Source organism: Asparagus officinalis, chromosome 6, assembly GCF_001876935.1.
Source record: "Asparagus officinalis chromosome 6, Aspof.V1, whole genome shotgun sequence".
Taxonomy (NCBI): domain Eukaryota; kingdom Viridiplantae; phylum Streptophyta; class Magnoliopsida; order Asparagales; family Asparagaceae; genus Asparagus; species Asparagus officinalis.
Window position 1 is genome coordinate 38684211 of NC_033799.1, and position 22356 is coordinate 38706566.

General features: G+C 35.8%; 1 protein-coding gene across 1 annotated transcript; it reads left to right on the top strand.

Moving 5' to 3' along the window:
- Positions 19871–20367, top strand: LOC109846073. The gene is made up of 2 exons (XM_020415297.1): positions 19871–19952; positions 20045–20367. The coding sequence occupies exons 1-2, from the start codon at positions 19871–19873 to the stop codon at positions 20365–20367; spliced, it is 405 nt and encodes a 134-aa protein (XP_020270886.1).

Sequence of the window (22356 nt, forward strand, 5' to 3'; positions counted from 1 at the left end):
TAATTGCCCGGATGACAGCCATTGAGGAGTTGGTGACGACTCATATAGCACCGCGGACACCACCACCTCCAGTAGTTCCACCACAGGGGATACTAGCCGTCCCAATTAGAGAGAGACCCAGAGGTAGCGCCTGCAGCTGTTCCTCTAGCAGTCCCAGATAGAGCCACAGAGCAGGAGGCTTGGCTCTGTATGGTAGAGAGGTACTAGAAGATGAGGGCACCAGAGTTCCAGGGATCACCAGACCCTCTTGCAGCCCATAAGTGGAAGGAGGATGTGGGTAATATTCTTGACATACTCAGTGTGGATTCAGTTCAGAAGCAGAGATTGGCATCCTACAGCCTAAAGGGAGATGCCGGGAGATGGTACCGACTTCAGTTTACTCCAGAGCAGAGGATGACCCTCACATGAGAGGACGTTATTTACTTCTTTGATGGGCAGTACGTTTCTTCGGCAGCACGTACTAGGAAGGAGCTTGAGTTGTCCCGTTTGACTCAGGGGGACATGACAGTTGCAGATTTTGAGAGTAGGTTCATGGAGTTGCTACATTTCATGGGTATGTGGCAGATAGGAGAGCGTCAGGCTCAGATGTTCTTAGCAGGTCTTCACCCTAATCTACGCTGGTACCTTGTCTCGAGGAGATTCTATTCAGTTAGGGAGGTAGCTGAGGCCGCCACCTCACAAGAGATTGAGACTACTATGTTCCAGAAGGATAAGGAAGGGAAGGCCAAGGCAGGGCAGAGTGGGGACAAGGGCAAGAACAAGAGATCTTTCTCTGGACATCAACAGCAGCATCTGGGCCCTTATAAAAAAGGGACCCCAGCAGGATCAGATAGCGCATCAGCAGCGCAAGTTTCAGGGATCTTGTTTTAACTATCACAAGATCGGGCATAAGGCATTAGAGTATCGTAGTGCACCAGCAGGAGCTCAGCAGGGCAGGGGTCCGAACCAGCAGCAGCAGCAGCAACGACAGCAGGGCAGAGGTCAGGGCCAGCAGAACAGGCCTAAGGCACCGCCAGCAGTCTAGAGGACTGAGGGGCAAGTTCGAGCAGTTCAAGAGTTTCCTCAGGGGCAAATTGTCCCATTTTCCCCATCTCCAGTAGCAGAGCAGTCTTCAGCCACGGGCAGGGTTTATGCAGTAGTTCCTCGTGATCATGGAGCTAGCAGGGCAGTAGTGGAGGGTACGTTCTTTGTGAATTCCTTTCTCACCCGTATTCTTTTCGATTCGGGAGCTTCACATTTCTTCATATTGCATGCATTTATGGCTAGACTCCAGCTCGTAGCTCAGCCTCTAGACACCCCTTTATCTGTTTCTACCCCTTTAGGTGAGGTGTCACTTCTGGAGAGCGTTTGTAGGAGGTGTACCGTCAGTTTAGACGAGTCAGAGTTCATAGTTGATTTGATAGTGTTGCATATGTCCGAGTTCGATGTCATCCTTGGTATGGATTGGTTGTCTTCCTACCATATTAGTATTGACTACTTTGCGAAGACAGTCAAGTTGCGAGCGTCCGACGGGTCCGAGATGATTGTAGCCACCTCTCAGGGCAACCGATTTGCGGAGTCATTTCTGGCGTACATCGAGGAGGTGATGCGACAGGATCAGGGTGCTGATTTATTGGAGACTAGAGTTGTCTCAGAGTATCAGGATGTCTTTTAGGACATACCTGGATTACCTCTGGTGAGAGAGGTGGAGTTTTGTATTGAGTTGCAGCCAGGCACAGCCCCGATATCCCGCGCACCCTATCGTATGACACCAACTGAGATGAGGGAGCTTCAGACCCAGTTGGACGAGTTATTAGCTCAGGTTTTTATTCGCCAGAGTCATTCTCCGTGGGGTGCGCCGGTCCTTTTTGTGAAGAAGAAGGAAGGTAGTATGAGATTATGCATGGATTATAGAGAGTTGAACAAGGTCACTATCCGGAATAGGTACCCACTACCTAGGATTGATGACTTGTTTGACCAGTTGCAGGGGGCGCAGTATTTCTCGAAGATTGATCTTCGTTCTGGCTATCATCAGTTGCGAGTTAGGGAGATTGATATTCTCAAGACTGCCTTTCTTACTCGATATGGTTCTTTCGAGTTCTTGGTCATGCCATTTGGGTTGACCAATGCACCCACAGTATTCATGGACTTGATGAACCGGGTTTTCTGTCCCTTCTTAGATCAGTTCGTGATCGTTTTTATCGATGATATTCTCATTTACTCGAGATCGAAGGCGGATCACGAGGAGCATCTACGGATAGCGTTGAGGACTCTTCAGGAGCATCAACTGTATGTCAAGTTCAGCAAATGCGAATTTTGGCTTTCAGAAGTCAGATTCCTTGGCCACATCATCAGTAGAGAGGGCATAGCAGTGGACCCGGCTAAGGTCACGGCAGTTCTTGATTGGGAGCCGTCGAAGACGGTGATAGAGATTCGCAGCTTTTTGGGTTTAGCTGGATATTATAGGAAGTTCATTCAGGACTTCTCGAAGATTGTGACACCTATTACACACCTTACGAAGAAGGGTGTATAGTTCATATGGAGTATGGAGTGCCAGAAGGCCTTTGATATTTTGAAGACTAAGTTGACTACAACGCTGGTTTTGACTATTCCGAGCAGCGACAGGACGTTTGTCGTATATACAGATGCATCGTTGGCAAGCTTAGGAGGCGTATTGATGCAGACTCAGAGGGTAGTAGCTTATATCTCACGGCAGTTAAGGGTGCATGAGCAAAACTATCTCACTCATGATTTGAAGTTGGCAGCAGTGGTATTTGCACTGAAGTCATGGAGGCACTACCTATATGGAGTGTAGTTTGAGTTATTCACAGACCATCAAAGTCTGAAGTACCTCTTTTCCCAGAAGGAACTCAACCAGAGACAGAGAAGATGGATTGAGTTTATTAAGGACTACGAGTTCGCGATCCAGTACCATCCGGGGAAGGAGAATGTCGTGGCAGATGCTTTAAGTAGGAAGCGTAGACATCAGGTTTCAGCTTTGAGGTGTTCATTACATCGGGATCTTATTACTCTTAGCCAATTTGATTTCAGACCCAAGATTGGAGGAACCAACGCATTTTTGGGAGCTGTGTCAGTACAGCCATCTTGGAGTGACAGAGTTGTCAGAGCCGAGTTGGGAGACTCTTGGATTCAAATCTAAAAGGAGGAGATTTCCAAGGAGCCTAAGACTGATTGGATCATTGGAGCAGATGGAGGGCTTCGGATGAAGGGCAGACTAGTCATGCCAGCCAGTGCCGAGCTGAAGAAAGAGTTACTTGATGAAGCTCATCGTACTCGACATACTGTACATCCAGGGACTACTAAGATGTACAAGGACCTGAAGAGACACTTTTGGTGAAGTGGTATGCGAAGGGAGATTGCAGAGTATGTGGCTAAGTGCTTTACCTGTCAGCAGGTGAAGGCGGAGCATCAGAGACCGGCAGGAACACTTCAGCCTTTACCTATTCCGGAGTGGAAGTGGGCGGACATTTCTATGGACTTCATTGTAGGATTACCGAAGTCGAAGAAGGGAAATGATTCAGTTTGGGTGATTGTGGACCGGTTGACGAAGTCGGCATACTTCATTCCAGTGAGGACTACCTATACCGTCGAGGCATATGCGAGGATATTTATCAGGGAGATAGTTCGATTTCATGGAGTTCCAGACATGATTATATCGGATCAAGGTTTGGTGTTCACTTCGCACTTTTGGAGGAGTTTTCAGGACTCTTTTGGCAATAGTCTATCATTCAACAGTGTTTTCCACCCTCAGACGGATGGTCAGACAGAGAGAGTAAATCAAGTGTTGGAAGACATGTTGAGAGCTTATGTCATTGACTTTCAGGGCAGTTAGGAGGATCATATTCCACTGGTAGAGTTCGCTTATAACAATAGTTATCAAGCGACGATTGGTATGGCCCCGTATGAAGCATTGTACGGGAGACCTTGTAGGTCACCGATATGTTGGGCCGAGCCGAAGGACAGCTTGATGCTTGGGCCGGAGTTGGTGAGGTAGACTACTGAGAAGATAGCCTTGATCAGAGAGAGGATTCTAGCAGCTCAGAGTCGGCAAAAGAGCTATGCCGATAAGAGACGAAGACCCTTGGAGTTTCAGGTTGGAGACTCAGTTATTCTGAAGTGTCGCCTATGAAAGGCGTACAGCGATTCTGACGACGGGGGAAGCTTGCGCCGAGATACATTAGACCATTTCAGATTCTGGAGCGTGTTGGAGTTGTGTCATACAGACTAGACCTTCCAGCATCGATGTCTAGTATACACAATGTGTTTCATGTTTCTATGCTCAAGAAACACTTGCATGATGAGGAGCAGCAACGAGTATTGGATACACCAGAGATTGAGCTTCAGGAGGATTTGACTACTGTCGAGATTCCGGTTCGTATTCTTGCCAGAGAGGACAAGAGACTTAGAAACAAAGTAATTCCCTTGGTGAAAGTTCAGTGGAACCGATGAGGCATTAAGGAGATTTCATGGGAGCGCGAAGAGGATTTGCGTCGCGACTACCCACACCTATTCGAACAGGTAAATTAAAATTTTTATGATGTGTATCTTGTATGATGTTTATATCTTTAGTTATATTTACATTTAACACTAGAATGGGAATATTCATGCTTAATTCTTAATCTTTCGGAACACATGGTATATATATGGGGGGTTCATTGTTTGGATTTTTCACCTGATGTACTAGTTCCACTAGATTAGGGTTCGAGCAGGAGTATTACCATTTTAGATCGTTATATATAAATAATTTTATATGTTCATCTTGTAGTTCATTTTTCGAGATCCGTATGATTTCCGAATTTTGAGGACGAAATTCTTTTAAGGGGGGAAGAATGTAAAACCCCATAACTTTTATAATGAATATGTGTGAATTTATAGTAATAAATATTTCTTTTGTGATAAATAATCATATATATATTAGATGAATGTGTTTATCAGTGTTTGGGAACCCAACAGGTATTTGTATGTGAGAGAAATCAGACGGACAGAGACTTTTTTTTCTCTGGGTTTGGGTTTTAGCGAGTTGTTTGGGTCTTAGCGGGTTTCGGGTCGGGTTATGAGATTAGTACATATACTAATCAACCCAAAAGAGCCTCTCTTCACCTGAGATCCAAAACCCTAGCCCCCTTCTCTCTCCTCTCTAAACCCTAGCAGCGGTTGGCGTTTTTGGGAATTTTCAAAGAGGTTTGCTGTGGGATTTCGCAGTTCAGGTTGAAGGAGATCATCTACAGGAGATTCGGCAGCACCTGAGGTAAGTATCATCTCGCCCAATCCCACACCCATATTTTCTATGTTTTTCTTTTGATTTTTCATGAGTTTTGATAAGTCCAAAAGGTATTTTCATATGAAATTAAGTTCTCTATAATATGGATTACAAGAATCAAATGTTTCAGTTTATAAAGTTCACAAATTTTCTGTTTAGTAAAGATCTAGATCTGAAATTGCTTAAACAAGAGTTAAATCATGATTTACTATTATTAAAACGTTTTTAATATGTTTCTCATGTATTTAGAATATTGGGGATGTAGTTTACATGCTTAAAATTTATTATTCTACTATAGTATGATTTTAGAGACGTTAAAATTTTAGTTAACATAGAAATCAAAATTTTTATTTCAGGTTTTGAGCTGGCAGAAACCCAGATTTGGGCTTCTGTCAGCTCTACGGTCGACCGCAGCGGTCGACCGCTGGGCGCGCTGAAGGGCTACGGTCGATCGCAAAGCCGTTATGGTTGACCGCGATGCTCTGGCGGTCGACCGCGATGCCGTAGAGGTCGACCGCCAGGCGCGTATCAGAGCGCGGTCGACCGGTGCGGTCGACCTCCGCACAGTCTGTTGCAAAATCCTTGTTCTGTATGTTTTATTCATGTTCGTGGATTTTGCCTATTATTTGACTCTAGTTTTTAGTCTTACTATGTATCCATGCATGATAGATTACCTGAGGGTATCAATTGGGGATATACACACTGATTTGAGTGTGAATTGATATAAGTAGATTTCACTATGTATCTTAGCGATATTTTCACCATTTCACAGTCCTCGTGTTGGACTATAATCCATAGAAGTCCTCGTGTTGGACTATAATCCATAGAAGTCCTCGTGTTGGACATTTGCCACTTATTCCATGAGTTTGGAAACCACAGTATATAGTCCCTGTATCGGACACATTTCTTAACCCTGCATATGACTTTCTCATAGGAGTTTATGACATGACATATATGTAGATTTTGACATGATATCCATGTAAGTAATAAGATGATACTCATGTAGGCTATGTTATGGCACTGTAGTGATGCTCTGATATTTGTTGTATTTCTTTTATTTCTGTTCTTGTACTAGAACCTCGGGTTTGGTGGTTAGGAATTTACAATTTGAGATATAAGGTATATACATGAGGGTTTCCTTGTTTGGATTATTTCGCTCGACGTACCTATTCTCGTGTTGTAAATTTCTAAATACTAAAACCCTCTTTAGTGAGATCAATGATTTTTAGATCTATTAAGTATTATCTGTATTTTCTTATACAACGAGCCCTGTTCCCTTGGGGTTGGTTGTGATGTTACTCGCTAGCGCTTTGACGCTCGTTGTCCCTCCCCCTTTCAGGTAACGAGCCAGGAGCCCGAAGAGTCGCAGGTTGATGGCGATGCATTTTAGCTTCAGCCATCTATTTAGTTATATATTTTCTTTTGGAGTTCCACAGTAGACTTTTGTTTAGACATTTGAGAGTCTTGTTCTAGAAGTTGTAAAGGATGTGTGCCTTATTTCATTTTCGTCAGATATTTGTATTTGAGACTTGTTGAGTATTCCAATTTATCTACTCAGGCCTTAACTACGTATTTCTGTATGTTGGATGATGAGATACTTATGTGATTATTATCATTTCATCAGTATTTTGTATGTTGGATGATGAGATACTTATGTGATTATTATCATTTCATCAGTATTTCTTGTATTATCTTTTACTTGCTTTTGTACCTACACCTGTTGTTGACTCTACTAGATAGATGTTAATTGTGATGGTGAAACTTGTTATTGCATGGTGTGGTGCATGGTAGGTTTGACATTCTTGGTTTTACCTTGGACTGTAACCTTGTGTGAACCCAGGGGCGTCACATTGCGCTATAACGATCATATCCAATAGAAGTTGGTAGAATATCAGAGTGAAGCAGCAATGCAAATTAAGTCATATACAAGATCAAGTTTCATCCATATTACTAAGATCGAGTGTCATGAAGATCATTGCTTGGTATATTAGTTTAGGAGTTTATACTTGTGTGTTAATTCTTCAAGCTCAATATAACACACACGTATTTATTGATTTTATCAAAATACAGGTGTTTTTATGAAAATATTGTGTTATTAGTTTATAAACTTAACAATCATTATATACATCTTTTATTAAGTCTACAAAATCATTTTATAAGGTTTCAAATTTTTTGTTTAAGTCAAATATAAAAAATTAAGTGTTTATACAAACATGTATTTGAGTGTTTTTGTAAAACATATGAGTTTTCACAATTGATAAATGCAATTTAAAACATTTTTTGTTACATGTTTATCTTCATATATACAAACATTTCTATAAATTTTACTAATTTTAGAGTTGTTTTGTTATTTTTAATTGAATTTACAAAAACAAGTTTTTAGCTGTTTTTTAGAAACTATTATATCTGTGTTCAAATAATTATTTCTCACAAATGGAAAGTTATATTTAAGAAATTCTTTCTCTAACATGTTTATCTAAATGTTTAGAAACTTTCCTCAAAATCTCACGATTTGTGGAGTTGATTTACTATTTTTAATTGATTTTACAGAACTAGATACGCAGATTTTCAGGTTTGTGCACATTCTGTGAACAATGCCGGTCGACCGGTGCACTGTTCACGGTCGACCGAATAGTGTACCGTTACAATAACGGCTAGTTTTTCCTGGTTCTACTTTTTTAGGGATTTGCCTCGTTTTTTGGGCTTTTCTTTAGCTTTGGGTTGTTGTCTTGAGTTCTTATAAATACCCATCATACCTCAACTCTTATAACTATCTAAGAGAAAAGTTTTAAAAGAGTTTTATAAGTTTGTTTAAGGGTTTCAAGTTTGTTTCAAGATTTAGTTTTGTGAAGAGAATTTCACAAGAGCTTGAGGAGATCACTCTTTGGTGTTTGGGCATTCAACTCATCTCCCTCTCTCTGTTGTCATTCATTGGAGAAGTTTTGTAAACTCTTTTCTAGCTATTTATTTGTTTTAATTATAATTTCTATTTGCTAGAATTACATTGAGTTTAGTTTTGATTTATCTCTTTGTTACACACACCCACATTGAGCTTTTAGTATTTTCATACATAGTATATTTAGGGTTATGAGTTTGTAACATTTAGTTGAGCTTCATTGTGTTCTCATCCATACTAGAGAACAAATTATTGTATTTAAGCTTTCATTTTGAGGATACACTTTGTAATATACTTGTATACCGAGAGGAGTGTATGGTGAGAGACAGGGTCGTCCCAAGAGGAGTTGCGTCGGTCGTAAAGCCTCAGGAGAGGTTGTAAATCCGAGCACTTTTGGGAGACACGGGCTAGAGACTAACACTTAGAGGGTGTAGAGTGTGATTATAAGAGTGTTGATTGTAATGTTTTCGGTGAGTTAGAAAATCAAGTGTGAGGTGTAAACGTTTTCGGGTGAGCATCAAAAACCCGGTGTGATAGTGGATTTCTCCCCGGGTGTGGGGAGCGGAGATGTAGGACGGAAGGTCCGAACTCCGTGTTTATTTTCTTGTGTTTGAGTTTATCATTAGCGCATTTACTTTTATGTTTATCTTATATCGCCATTGTCTACTACTCTTTGTGTATATTGCCCTATCACATTTGTAGTTTGTTTATTTTACCCTTTGTTTATATTTCTTCTCCTTGCATATAATTGTTGCATATCTTACTTGCTAGGATAACTTGTTAATTAGTTTTAATTAGCATTAAATCAGATTAGATTAGCATAAACTCTATTTACCCCTCTCTAGGGTTCTTTCCTAGTGGCATTAGGGTCTAAAAGCATTAACCTGTCCTAGTGGTTGATTGTTTCCTAAGTTAGGACATTCCTCTGAAACATGAGACGGAGAAAGACCATTCTGACAATCTGAGGTAGAAACTTGATTGATCTGAGTTGGGGCTTGTTCTTTGATTTCTAGAGCTTCTAACCTACGAATGATTGTAGCCATCTTTGCTTCAGAGGTAATGTTTTTCTCTAGGGACAGACCACTGGATTTAGGGTTAGGGAACTGATGAAACTCTATCATCAAAGTGTTCCCATTGCATGGTTTTCTCAGATAAACTCTATAAAAAATTTCAAGCTTGATCGACATTTTTCTTCATAAAATTCCCATGATACATTAATTCTAAAGAAGTTTTTGAAGAATAATCTAATCCTTCATAGATGATTTAGCATAATCGCCATTTTTCAAGACCGTGGTGAGGACATTGGATAATGAGATTTGTAAATCTGTTAAAATACTTTCAAAATGGCACACCCGGGACAATTTTAAAATTCATGATACTGTTTCTAAGCTTAACCTTTTTGTGGATAGGAAAAAATTTCTTCAGAGAAATGGTAACATATTCATCTCAAGTTGAGATAGAATTCGTGGGTAAGCTATACACCCATTTATTGTCTTTGTCCTTAAGAGCAAACGGAATAAATTGAAGCTTGAACACATCCTCAGATAGGTCCATAATCTTAGTCATAAGACAAACTTACTCAAACTCAAAGATAAAGATATAAGTGTCTTCAGTTTCATTTCCTAAGAATTTTGGAAGAATGTTTATATAATTCGGTATAAGCTCAAAATTAGTTCCATTTACTTCGGGTAGCTTAATACAAGATGGGATTGCATTCCTAGTTGGGTAACATATATCTTGAAGAACGGGTGAATTAGTGTTGGCCATTTCTTCAAATGGTTCAAAACGAATTAAATGATTGGTATTATCTCTAATTAAAATTTGCATACATCAAAATAAATTATTTTTATAATTTTTTTATCTAAGAAAAATAAAAGTTAGTTTTTTAAGAGAAAAAAATTAAAAAAAGTTGATGATAAAAAGGAGAAAGATAAAGGAAAAATCTAACTAAAAAAAATTAATGCAATCACTTTAAATTCTGGGGTTAAGCCTAGACTCAACTGGACCACCTCCTAATCAAAAACTCATTTAGTGAAAAGATCGAACTTTACTCGATCAGTTAGTTAGGTAAGGATAGTACTAGAGGGAGATCAAAGATCAATTAAGTATATTGTTCCTTGCGGAGTGCTTTACACAACCCTAAACATTGTCTTAGACACCAACTAATTAAAAAAAACTTGAATCCGTTCACTTAGGGATTACTTGTTCCTTAATAAGCTCGAATCCTTAGGGGCCAACATCTAATGAGTTTTAAAAGGCTTGGGTTTATGTAGTGAGGAATTAGTGATTTGTGGGTTAAGAAAAGGGTGATCAAATCCCTCACCTTATCTTGATTAGGTGTTTTTGCCCTTAAGAATGTTTTCAAGTGTGTGCCAAATCAAGATGCTCAAATCACTTTGGTAAATTCCTACTTATTATATGCAATGCAATTCTAGAAATTAAAAGCAACTACAAAAGGATGGTAAAAATAAAATCTTATTTTTTTAAATTATGGTTAACAATCAAACAAATGTGAGAAAGAGAACTCTTGTTTGAATTTATTATCTTGTTAGTAAATGTCGGAGTGGAGTGTAGATTTTTATTATGGTTGACAAAAATAAAATCTTTTTTCCTTTTTATATCCTAATTGTCTCTAATTATGAAAAAATTAACTAAAAGGGAAGAATTGAAAATTCTAAAAAGAAGAGTTACTACAAGCAAATATTCAAATCCTCGATCTCCAATCCTTAATCTTCAATCTCCATGTGATTCCTTCACAAGAAAATACAAGTTAAAGAACAAAAATAAATAAATTCCTACTTATAAGCACCATTGCCGACAACGACACCAAAAACTTGACGGGGCATAAATGTATACCTCTAGAGTTGCAAGTGCACAACCATTAAGTTATAGTATAAAAAGTTATCGATCCTACGAAAAATGTGTTTGTAGGAGGAAATCAAGATCCGTTCTTATATTGTGTGTGTGATAATTAGGAGTGATGGATGTGATTGTGGAGAGCTAAAGAGAGTGAGATTGATTGTATGTAAATAAAAACAAAATAAGATTGAGATTAGAAAGATAAAGAGTGGATGTGATAAAGTGTAAGTGTAAACAAAACTAACAAAAGGGAAGGAAAAAAGATAAAGGAAATAAAATCCAGAAACAAATGAGAGAAAAATCAATAATAAAGGAAAAAAAATAAAGAAAGTAAAAGATGGATGATTCAATTAGAGATATGAGGAATCAAGAATTGAATCCACTAGCTAGTTTCATGTAATTTCTAGAGTTTCCACAAGTACTAGTTCCACATCTTTAAAAAAAGGCAATTCCCTAGAGGGTTCTAGCCTCAAGGCGAACCAAAGAAAGGGAAAATAAACAAAAATAAAAACAAATTCCAAGAGGGTTCTAGCTTCAAGGTGAATAATGCAAGAAAATAAAATCTAAACTACAAAATAAATTATAAGAATTAAATGCAAGAATTTAAAAAAGGAAAATAAAGACATGAAAGTAAATTTACTCTATTAAGTATGAAACTAAATCTAAGACAAGAGAGTTCTAGCCTCTTGGATATTTAAGCCAAAAAAAAGAGTAAAAGATAAATTTATTAACAAAGAGAAAATTTACATCCCATGAGGGTTCTAGCCTCAAGACGATAGCAAACCTTCCTCTTGATCTTCAATTTCATCTCACCTTCATCTTCATAATCAAACAAAGAGAAGAAAAGAAAAAATATAAAGAGGTGAAAATATTTTTTTATTATTTGCAATAAAAAGTTACAATTTGGAAGGTTTTCTCAATTAAGAGTAACCCTCCTCTCCAAAAGGAGTTTTTACAAAATATTTCATACACTAACCCCTCACTCTCTACCCCTATTTATAGCCTCCAGTAATGAATAAGAGCCCTTAGATTAAACTTACTTTCTAAGTTAATCAATTTATAGTGAATATACCCATAAAATTCAGTCAACTTGCCAATTTAAAGAAATTAGTGAATAATTAATTTACTGGATATATTTAGACATTCTAATCGAAGCTAGCTATTACTCAAGAAAAAATTTATATATATAACTCTAAGGTAAATCTCCTAGAAAATCTTATTATTATAGATATACAAAACCAAGTCTAACTTAGAAATTTAATTTAAAAGTTTTGAAAAGAACATGCTAACTCTTTGTTTTAAATAATTTTCAAGTCTCTTTATCAAAATAAATTTTCAAGTCTCTTTATCAAAATAAATTTTCAAGAGCATTTATACAAATATAACTATATATATAAAAATATTATTAGTATAATTATTTTATTTCACTCTTTATTCATTGGTGATTTTTTTTCTACTTTATCGGGCTTTCTAAGTGACTATTTAACGAGTTTTGGACTAATGAATCCCAACTCAATTGGGCTTAGATCATTAAGTATGGAAATACTCATTGGGCTTAATTACTCGGTCAACTTAGGCTTTACAAGATAGAATCACCTTGAATTTAAGAGTTTTTTTTATTTTTTTGCTGCTCATATTCCGCATTCTTCTTTTGTAGTTAGTATTTTTAAACATACATATATGTGTATATGTATATATATCCTGAAAAATATCTAGATCAAGACAACTTGAAAAATTATTTTTAACTCTAAGCTAAGCATGTAAAAAGTTTATTATTTTAGTTAAAAGTCTAAGTTAAAGCTTAAGTGAAGTATACTACTTTAAAAATTATTTCTTAATAAATTTATTTAGAGTTATCATAAAAGTGAACTTGAGTATGAAACTAACTAGGGATTAGAAAATTTAAAATTTATCAAATAGATCAATTACTGATTAACTCTATTAATTTGACAAGTGACACACCCACACCTAAAATTTGCATTATCCTCAATGCAAACTCTATGATACATAAAGGAAAGTAGATAATAAATGAAGCACTTTCATTTGTTTGGTCGACCTAGAACAATAATAAAAAAAATCTACAATTACCTTTGGTATGAGGAGGATAAAATACAAAAAAATATTCTTCTCTTTTTTCATCATTTTTTAGAATTGTTTTTCATATATTTTTTCTTTTTTTTCATATATTTCTTTTTTCTTTTTTATATTTTTTCGCTATAAAAGAACAAGAAACTCTCAATTCAGAGAAGAATGAATTCTTTTCATTATTATGAGACAAAACATAAAAATATAGAATGAAAGATTCAACATGAAAAGCTTATACTCTACATTAAATCCTACATAATTGCTAGAAGTTCTACCCCAGATTTTAAAGAAGTCCAAAATGATATAATCAATGATGTATTTAAATTATGCATTTTCCAAAGGTTTCAATAATTTTTGTAGCAATTGAAGGTATGTAATACTGGTGTCATGCATTTTTAATTTCTTAATTAACTTAGATTCTTTATTTATGAAGTTTTGTCCTTTGACAACCAATTCTTCTTTAAAAATTTCCTCAATCCCAAGATGGTTGAGGTATGAAAATTGGGTTGTTGTTTGTTTTCTAAGAATCTAATTTTATCAACAAAGAGTTCTTCAAAAGTTGGGTTAAAGAAGCATGATTTAACACAGTTTTCTCGTTCTGAACTGCTGATCTAATTTTTCTAACATCTTCACCTCCTTAATCAAAGATTTCCTCAAAACTAAGATCTGACGTATTCCTTTCTTCTTCTCTTGGTTTTTCCTGAATGTAATTTATTTATAGAGTTTGATTATTTGATTGGTTCCCTAGATTGAAAATGTTGAGATCAGCAGTCAAATTCCTAAAAGACAGCTTTATTTGACCAGTTCTATAGTTGACGAGAGTATTAGAAGTGGCTAAGAACGGTCTTCCTAAGATGATATGTATCTTTCCTTTGGGATTGGAAATAGGCTGTGTTTTTAAAACTACGAAATCCACTAAAAAAATAAAATCTCCAACCTTAATCAGAACATGCTCTATCTCAACCATTAGGACTTTGATAGATCTATCAGCTAAATGCAACATGCATCTAGTTGGTTTTAGTTCACCTACACTTAGTTGCTGGTAGAGTGAATAAAGAAGCAAATTGACACTAGCCTCTAAGTCTAAAACTATCTTGACACATGAAATGATGGGATAATCTGGATCTTTACATTTCAAAGGTATGGGCTTTGAGAGCATATCTCTGATATTGGTAAGTAAAAAGACTTTCATTGGAATATTTATTCTTCTCTTGTTAGTGCACAAATCTATCAAAAATTTTGTATAAGAAGGGATTTGCCAAAATACTTTCTTTGAAGCATTTTGCATATCACTGATACTGGTATCGATACTTTTATAAAAAATCTGACTTGACAGTGGGTTCGTCTCGTCAAGATAGACGATTTTTATATATTATATGTTAAATTCCGCCTTTCGGATAGGGAGATATCGTTATTTCTTTGCCGCCAACCATAGTGAATATGATTTCCTTTCATATTAGATTTTTGTTTTCTTTAGCTTCTATAGGCTTCTTGGCTTGACTCTGAGCTTCAGTAAAATGTTACAAAATGAGGAAGTTAGACTCTTTTGGGCTTTTATTTATTATTTCTTTGTTAACCTGCAAATTAAGATAAAAAATTTATTAATAGTATATTTATTCATAAAAAATAGATAACGAGGGTATATAATTGTAATAAAAATGTGATTATCATCTTGTTAAAATATTATTTATTATTTTGATATTTTTAAATCATATATACCTTTGTAGTTAAGTAAAAATTCTAATGCAAGTATCACGAGATTAAGGTTTACCCATGGGATTGTCTTAGATTAAATCAATATATTAATGCCTTATATCTCATCTAATAGCGACATTTTATTTGATTGCTTCATGTTGTAGGGTTTAACTCAATGTACTCTTTAGTTCATAGTTGTTGATGCCAAAGTTCTCAACAACGGGATTTGAGGCTGATCTTGGAGAGGTTAGGGTACATTGACCTCCTTTGGTAGCTAATCCATTAATGGACTATTGTGCTTCCCCACAAAATTATAACATGTTAGAGGATCGGAGTTGTATTCTTCGATGACTTCTATGACGATTAAGTCAATAGCGAGCTTGATCGAAGAAGAAATATAATTGTATGGTGTTAAATTTACAAAAAGATTGCTTACCCTTGTGCTGCAAACAATGTCTCTATTTATAGTAGGTCCAGAGAGGTAATTTTGTAATTTTGGTTGAGTCCAAGTAGATAGCTTAGTCAGTAGTTACTTTACAATTATCGACTTTGGACGGCATGAGTCACCCTTGTGATTAATGCGATGGTTGTTAGGTCTCATGTTTATGAGCCTATTGTCTAATCTGGTTCTGATGATTAACAAATAATTCCTAATCTTATTTTCTAGAATTTGTATTTTTTTCAAACATGCATCCAGGTTGGAGATTGGTTGGAATTGAGCGTTAACGATGATATTCATGGAGGTTGGCAGAAATTGGAATGAAGCTATCATAATTCAAGTCAAATACGAGATCGTGCTTCATCCTCACTACCAAGCTGAGGATCATCTAATATCGAGCTCAAATGAATACTTTAAGCTTGCGTATATTGTTTTTAGTTTAGGTCTTTTACTTTATGTGTTTATACTTAAAGCTCAAACTACACACATACACGTTTCGTTTTATCGCTTTCATGTTTAGCCATATAAATATGAAACTAATAGAGATATTTATATACATGCACACTAGTTTCTTATTTATTGTCTTCTTGAGAAAATAATGTGTTTCAGATTATAGACTTAATGATATTATTTTACATCTTTTAAAAAGTCTATGAATCCATTTGAAAATATCTCAAAACTTATTTGAAGAAATTTTATCAAAATCAACAAACTCGTATTTGTGACTGTTTTGCAAAATAGTGAGTGTTCATAAATACGAAGTGCTATTTTAGAAATTTTTTCTCTAACATATATATATATATATATATATATATATATATATATATATATATAATAGTTTTCCCAAGTTTTACTATTTTTGGAGTTGATTTGCTATTTTAATTTGAATTTAGAAAATCAACTTTTCAAGAAAAATCAAGTATCTGATATGTCAGTCTTCGGTCGACCGAAAAATCTATCAAGTTGACCGACCTGGACGAGTTTTTATAATATTCGATTTTACAGTCTAATCAGTCGACCGATTACTTGAATCAGTCGACCGAGAACATTATTTTTAGTCAACCGATTATGCTTTTCAGCTGACTTATCACTACCAGTTTTTACAGCTTTCTGTTTTACATTCGATCAGTCGACCAACCATATTTTTCAGTCGACTGATCAATGGCTATTTTGCTGTAACGACTAGTTTATGTTTTGTTGTGTTTGAGAGGTTATAAATAGCCCTCAAGACTTAGTTTTTTATAAGAGTTTTACATGAGGTTTTGGATAGTTTGTTTCTAAGTTTTTGAAAGATCTAAGTGTGTTTATTTTTGTGAAAAGAGTTTCACAAGAGAAGAATCTCAATTTTAGTTTTGATGCTCTCATCCTTAAATATCTACATCTCTTATTTTTCAGAGAAGTTTTCTAAATTCTTTTCTTCTGGCTAATCTATATTTTGATTCTCTTATATAAGCTAGAATTATTTGAGTCTAAATTTCATTTTGCTCATTGTTTTCACACACAACCACTTGGGCTTAAGTTTTTCACATTTAGTATATTTGGGTTGTGAGATTGTTTTATTGAGTGAGCTTACAAATTCGTTCTTACTTGTTTAGAAAATAAAATATTTATTTGAACTTATCGTTGAACATGTTGTAATACATAAGAACATTTAGAGGAGTGGTTGAAGTGAGACCGAGGTTAATTCTAAGAGGAGTGGGTTAGTAGTAAAGCCTAGAGAGAGGTTGTAAATCCAAATACTTGAGGAAGATAATATGAGTAGTCCAACACTTAGAGAAGTGTGGCTTGTGTGATTGACAACATGTGTATTATAAAAGTTTTTAGTGATATTTGAAAAACGTATTGTGTAGTTATTTTGAGATATAGTGGAGATCTCCTCGAGGTGAGGAGCGGAGACGTAGGTCAATGGTTGACCGAACTCTGTGATCATATTATTTGTTTACGATTGTCTTTTGCACACTATTTCACTTTTTATCTTGTGCTTGTTTATATCGCCTATTGTTATATTATTTATCCTTGCATATAATTTGTTGTACATCATATTGTTAGGATATTGCATCATTAGTCTTAATTTGGCATCAAAATCGGATTAGATTAACAATTCCCCTATTCACCCCCTCTAGGGTACTTTCAATGGTGACAGAGAAAGCATGATGCCGACGAAGTCGGATGAGTCATGAAGACTTTTGGGACTGGAGCAATAATGATTCTGATCATGCATTCAATATGATGATAACTGACTGCCGATGAGAGATCAAGGATAAACCACCTCCCGACTCTTCTCTATGAGAGGGTTGACAAATGATGCCTTTCGAGGATAATTGTAAGGTGTTAAATTTATAAAAAGATTGCTTATCCTTGTGCTGCAGACAATGCCTCTATTATAGTAGGTCTAGAGGGTCAATTTTGTAATTTTAGTCGAGTCCAAGTAGATAGCTTAGTCGGCAGTTATTTTACAAGTATCAGCTGTGGACGGAATGAGTCACCCTTGTGATTAATGCGATGATGACTGGGGAAGCATGGTGCTGACGTAGTCAGATGAGTCATAAAGACTTTTGGGGCCTAGAGCAATGATGATTCTGATCATGCATTCAATGTGATGCGATCGACTGTCGGCAAAAGGCTCGAGGATAAACCACCTCCTGACTTGTCTATATGATAGGGTCAACAAATGATCCCTTTCAACTCGGCGAGGCAAGAAGCGACGTCTTTCGAGTCAGTTTGGCGAGAAGGGATGACTGTCTTAACTTGGTGAGAAGGGACGCCTATTTGCTTGGTTAGAAGGGACGCCTCTCTTGCCTTGGCTGGGTTGAGCTAGGGTGCAGTCTGCTTGAGACACGTGTCAGCTAAGTGAATATGATTAATACTTACTTATTTCTATGGCACAATAATACCAAACATCAAAAGTTTTTTAGTAATAAAAAATTAATGTAAGATGACCTTGTTGGTAGACAAAATCTTTGCAGTTTTAACATTGAAGAGATATTTCTGGTGTTGTGATCACACAAGGGGCGCCAAATTTGTTGTATCCTTTTTTAAGTTTTTAAATATTATAAAAAAGGATAAATATTATAAATGCGAGTTTGATAGTTAAACTATCTATATTTAAATTTGAAATTTTGAAATAAAAACTATCTTCCCACTCATTAGGTAAGCTGACTTTTTCTTTTTCTCTTTTTATCTTGGAATAGTGATGAATATTATAAAGAAGAGGATGATAGTAGAATTATCTAATTCTGAATTTTAAATTTGAAATAAAAAGTCATCCTCTCCCTTATTTTTGAAGTTTATTTAAGTTTCAAACTTTTTGAAGAAAAAGCTCTAGCTCAATTATCTAATTTTTAATAATCTATATGTTATAAGTCATTATTATAAGCTATTTGTATCCTCATATCCATAAAAAGATAGAGTATATATAAAACTAGAAAAGAAGCATCAGCAGTTTAGAAAAGTTTTGTTCAATTTAATTTAGAAGCATATACATATGACTAAAGGAGAAACTCGCACAGACCAAGCAAATCAAACATGAAACAAAATAAGTCCAGGCTAATGATGCGGGTTCAGTTTTCATTACCTACTCCTTATTATTTATTCTACATATAAGACTCCTCCGAGCGAGCACGTGCAAAATAGTTATACACAAATATGCTTAAATCCTTAATTAAGAGTATCGAAGTCGTCACTTGCTGATAATTTTTAGTTAATAAAGCAGTTTATTACTGATAGCATCCAATGCTCCTTATAATAGTAGTTATGGTGTGCATTAGTTCAATTTCTTTGTGCAATAATCAACATGTGCTTGAACAGAGAAACCAACTTATTGGAAGTTCTGAAATCAAGTTCATATTATACCAATGTTTTCAAAGAGATAATCAATTAAGTTTATCCATTAAACCAATGTTTTCAAAGAGATAATTAGGTAAGTTGTTTTTATTCAAAACTAACAAATAACAGAGATAATCATGCAATCAAGTTTATCTATCAGGTATGATTTAGTCTTCTAATTGATATGTCATGAATCTAAATTAATTCAGTGCCTAGAAGTAAAAAGATCATGTATTCAATCACAATTATTGGAAATCGTCAATCAAAACCAATTTTACCTCTTACCTTATATTAAAATGAAAAAGAAATGTGTTTCTTTCCACCTTCATACTCTTATACCTGCTCAACATTTTCTTTCCATGATTTTCTTATCGTTTCTGATTACGTAATCTAATGAAAATTTTGATTTTATATTTAATTGTTGGGCACCCTTATTTGTTTCCTTAATACACAAATTTTCATTAATAAATTAATTTTTCTTTCCCTCCAAGAAAATACATGAAAATTTCCCTTTATTTCCTCTTTTGATATTGCCATTAATATTCACGCAAATATCCTATTAAAACCTAGTCATTGAAGGCAGTAATCCCCTTCCATAATTGACATATGCATCTATATATATTTGACTTTGAATGCCACCCTCTTTACGAAGAAGATCAGCAAAACTCCAATTTAATGCATGTTCCTTGATCTTTTTTTTTAAACATCATAATCCTTCTATTTATTTTTCAACTGTTCCATTGTCATACTTCACACAATTCATAACTAACTAAATTTTACTTTTTTTTATTACCAATCTTATGTACAGATCATGCCCACTATAGTCATGGAGGTTGATCTTCAATGCCACCGTTGTTACAAAAAGATCAGAAAAGCAATATCCAAGCTTCATAGTATAATTACTCATATGTTCTCATTCAAGAATCCCTACTGAGGATAAACTCTCTACTAACCTGCATGTATATTTCTCTAAATAAACCTGCAGGCCGGTTCAATATCCAATCCACCGTCTTCGACGAGGAAACCAACACCGTTACAATCTCCGGCCCGTTCGACGCTGACAAAGCAAGGAAGAAGCTCTGCTACAACGCCGGCAACAGTATCAAAGACATACAAATCAAAGGCACCGAAGAGGAGGAGGAGAAGCCTCCTGAGGACAGTAATCCGGCCGAGCCAGAAGAGGACTCTAAACCGGAATCTGAACCGGACGAACCCGAGGAAAACAAGGCTAAGGGTGCTGAGCCGGTCGCTGAACCGGCTTATAATGGGTACTATGGATACGACTGGCCTCCTCTGGCCGGTTTATGAGGGCGGGTATAGGTATCATAGCATGTTTTCTGATGAGGATCCGCAGGCTGCATGCGGTATCATGTAATTTGCATTTTGTGCCTTTTTTAACTTTTCTTTTAGCCTTGAGAAGTCCCATGTGACAGGAGATTAACGAGTTCGTCTATTTTTGATGAGTTTGATGATTTCGTTGAGTTTAGTTTCTCTCGTCTGTAATAGGGAACTTGTTTGGTTTGTTTGCAAGTAGAGCAAACAAAAATATTAGTTAGTGAATCCTACCTTTTCCATTCGGATTTATTTTGGTATCTTCTTGGTTAGAGAACGATTATTGTTTATACTGTTAATTAACTGTGTAGTCCTTTTGTCTTATTAACTATAATTTTATCATGTTTTCTTTAGCCCTGTAGTTGGCGGTTTCCGTCGTATATAATCAAATCATATGTACCCCAATTGATTTGTTGATTTCTTAAATTCTACATTGTTGAGGTTAATTAGAAAATTTCTTAAATTATGCCTTGTGGATATTAATTAGTTAGGCGATTCAACTGGTCATGTGAGCGTCTATGTTGATGCACAATTCAACTAATAAAAAAAATCTCTTGGTGCAAGTTTACCTACCCTTGTGAAAATTGCACTTAAAACTGTTAAGGATAATTCGTGAAAAATATTGAAAGTTGAAGGGGTTTTTATGAGAACCCTAGAGATTAACAAGGATTGTGAAATGTGGGCCAAAACGTAATAAGAGTGATTTTCTAAGAGTTTATCCTTTTATTTTCGTTATCCGGTCATGAGGTACGTTAGGAGATATACATGCAATAGCTGTAATTCACGCCCACTATCAATGATCACATTGTAGATCTTCTCTGTGTGCATTGATTGTAGAACACATTATGTTGTTGTCGATGCTTCTCGATTCAGCTGGCTGCATGCATTGTTAAGCAGCTTACACCACAGCTGCCTACATTGTTAAGTTGAAGAATCTGTTGGCGCTGGTGCGATCTCGAGCTGGTTTGGTGGCGTCGGGTTCCAGATTTGCTGCCAGTACTACCTGATCGAATCACAGTTCGTATAGTTGCAGTTATATACCCTCAAGTGTTTCGGCAACATTTTAAGTACCTTGTACTTTCTCCTACTTTACACGTATATACCCTCAGTTATTTTTGGCAGCGTACCTTAAATTTTTTAAAAGTTGTACTTAAATACCTTCGATTATGCAAACGCAATAATTTTCGTTCTCCCTTTGGGGGAAATTCTCATGCAAGACTCACATGCTAATGTTAGCACTTTTTAATCCTTAATTTTTGTTAAATATATTTTTAAAATTAATGTAGTTCTATTTTTAAATCTTTGGTGATTCTATTTTAAATAGTTTTGATAGATTTAACTGTAAGTTTAACAAATACCAACAGTTAGAATGTTCTAAAATTAGCATACGAGTGTCGCATAAGAATTTTCAAGGGTAAATTCGACATGTTTGTGTAGTTGAGAATGTTAAACTGCAAATTAAAAATTTTAGGGTATAATAACTGCCGCAAATAACAACTGAAGGTATACAAGTGCAAACTAGGGGAAACTACAGTGCATTTAAGAGCAATTAAGACAACATCCTCGAGTCGTTTATTAGTTAGGCCATGTTTGGATTAGAGACTTTATAAATCCAGGGATTAATCTAACTCGCTATAGCCCTGGGATATAATAGTCCAGTGGACTATAGTGAGTTAATTATTTAATAGTATGTTTGGTTCAAAACGGTATTAGCACCTCCACTAGTAGAAAAACGACCAATCTAGACGGAACAACCTAGATGGAAAAAATTTCCGTCTAGGTTGAGTCAAACTAGACGGAAATTTTCCGTCTAGGTTGATCTGTCTAGTTTAGGTCAAACTAGACGGAAAATTCCGTCTAGTTTGACAAATAAGACGGAAAATCAACCTAGACGGAATACCGTCTAGATTGACTATCAACCTAGACGGAATGTCGTCTAGGTTGCCTAGGGCAACATCTGCCGCC

What these genes read in the sequence shown, in the direction of transcription:
- LOC109846073 (XM_020415297.1), top strand. Translation starts at nt 19,871, where the DNA reads ATGCCCACTATAGTCATGGAGGTTGATCTTCAATGCCACCGTTGTTAC. An exon ending in AGCAATATCCAAGCTTCATA is followed by an intron (nt 19,953 to 20,044) that starts GTATAATTACTC and finishes ATAAACCTGCAG; the next exon opens with GCCGGTTCAATATCCAATCC.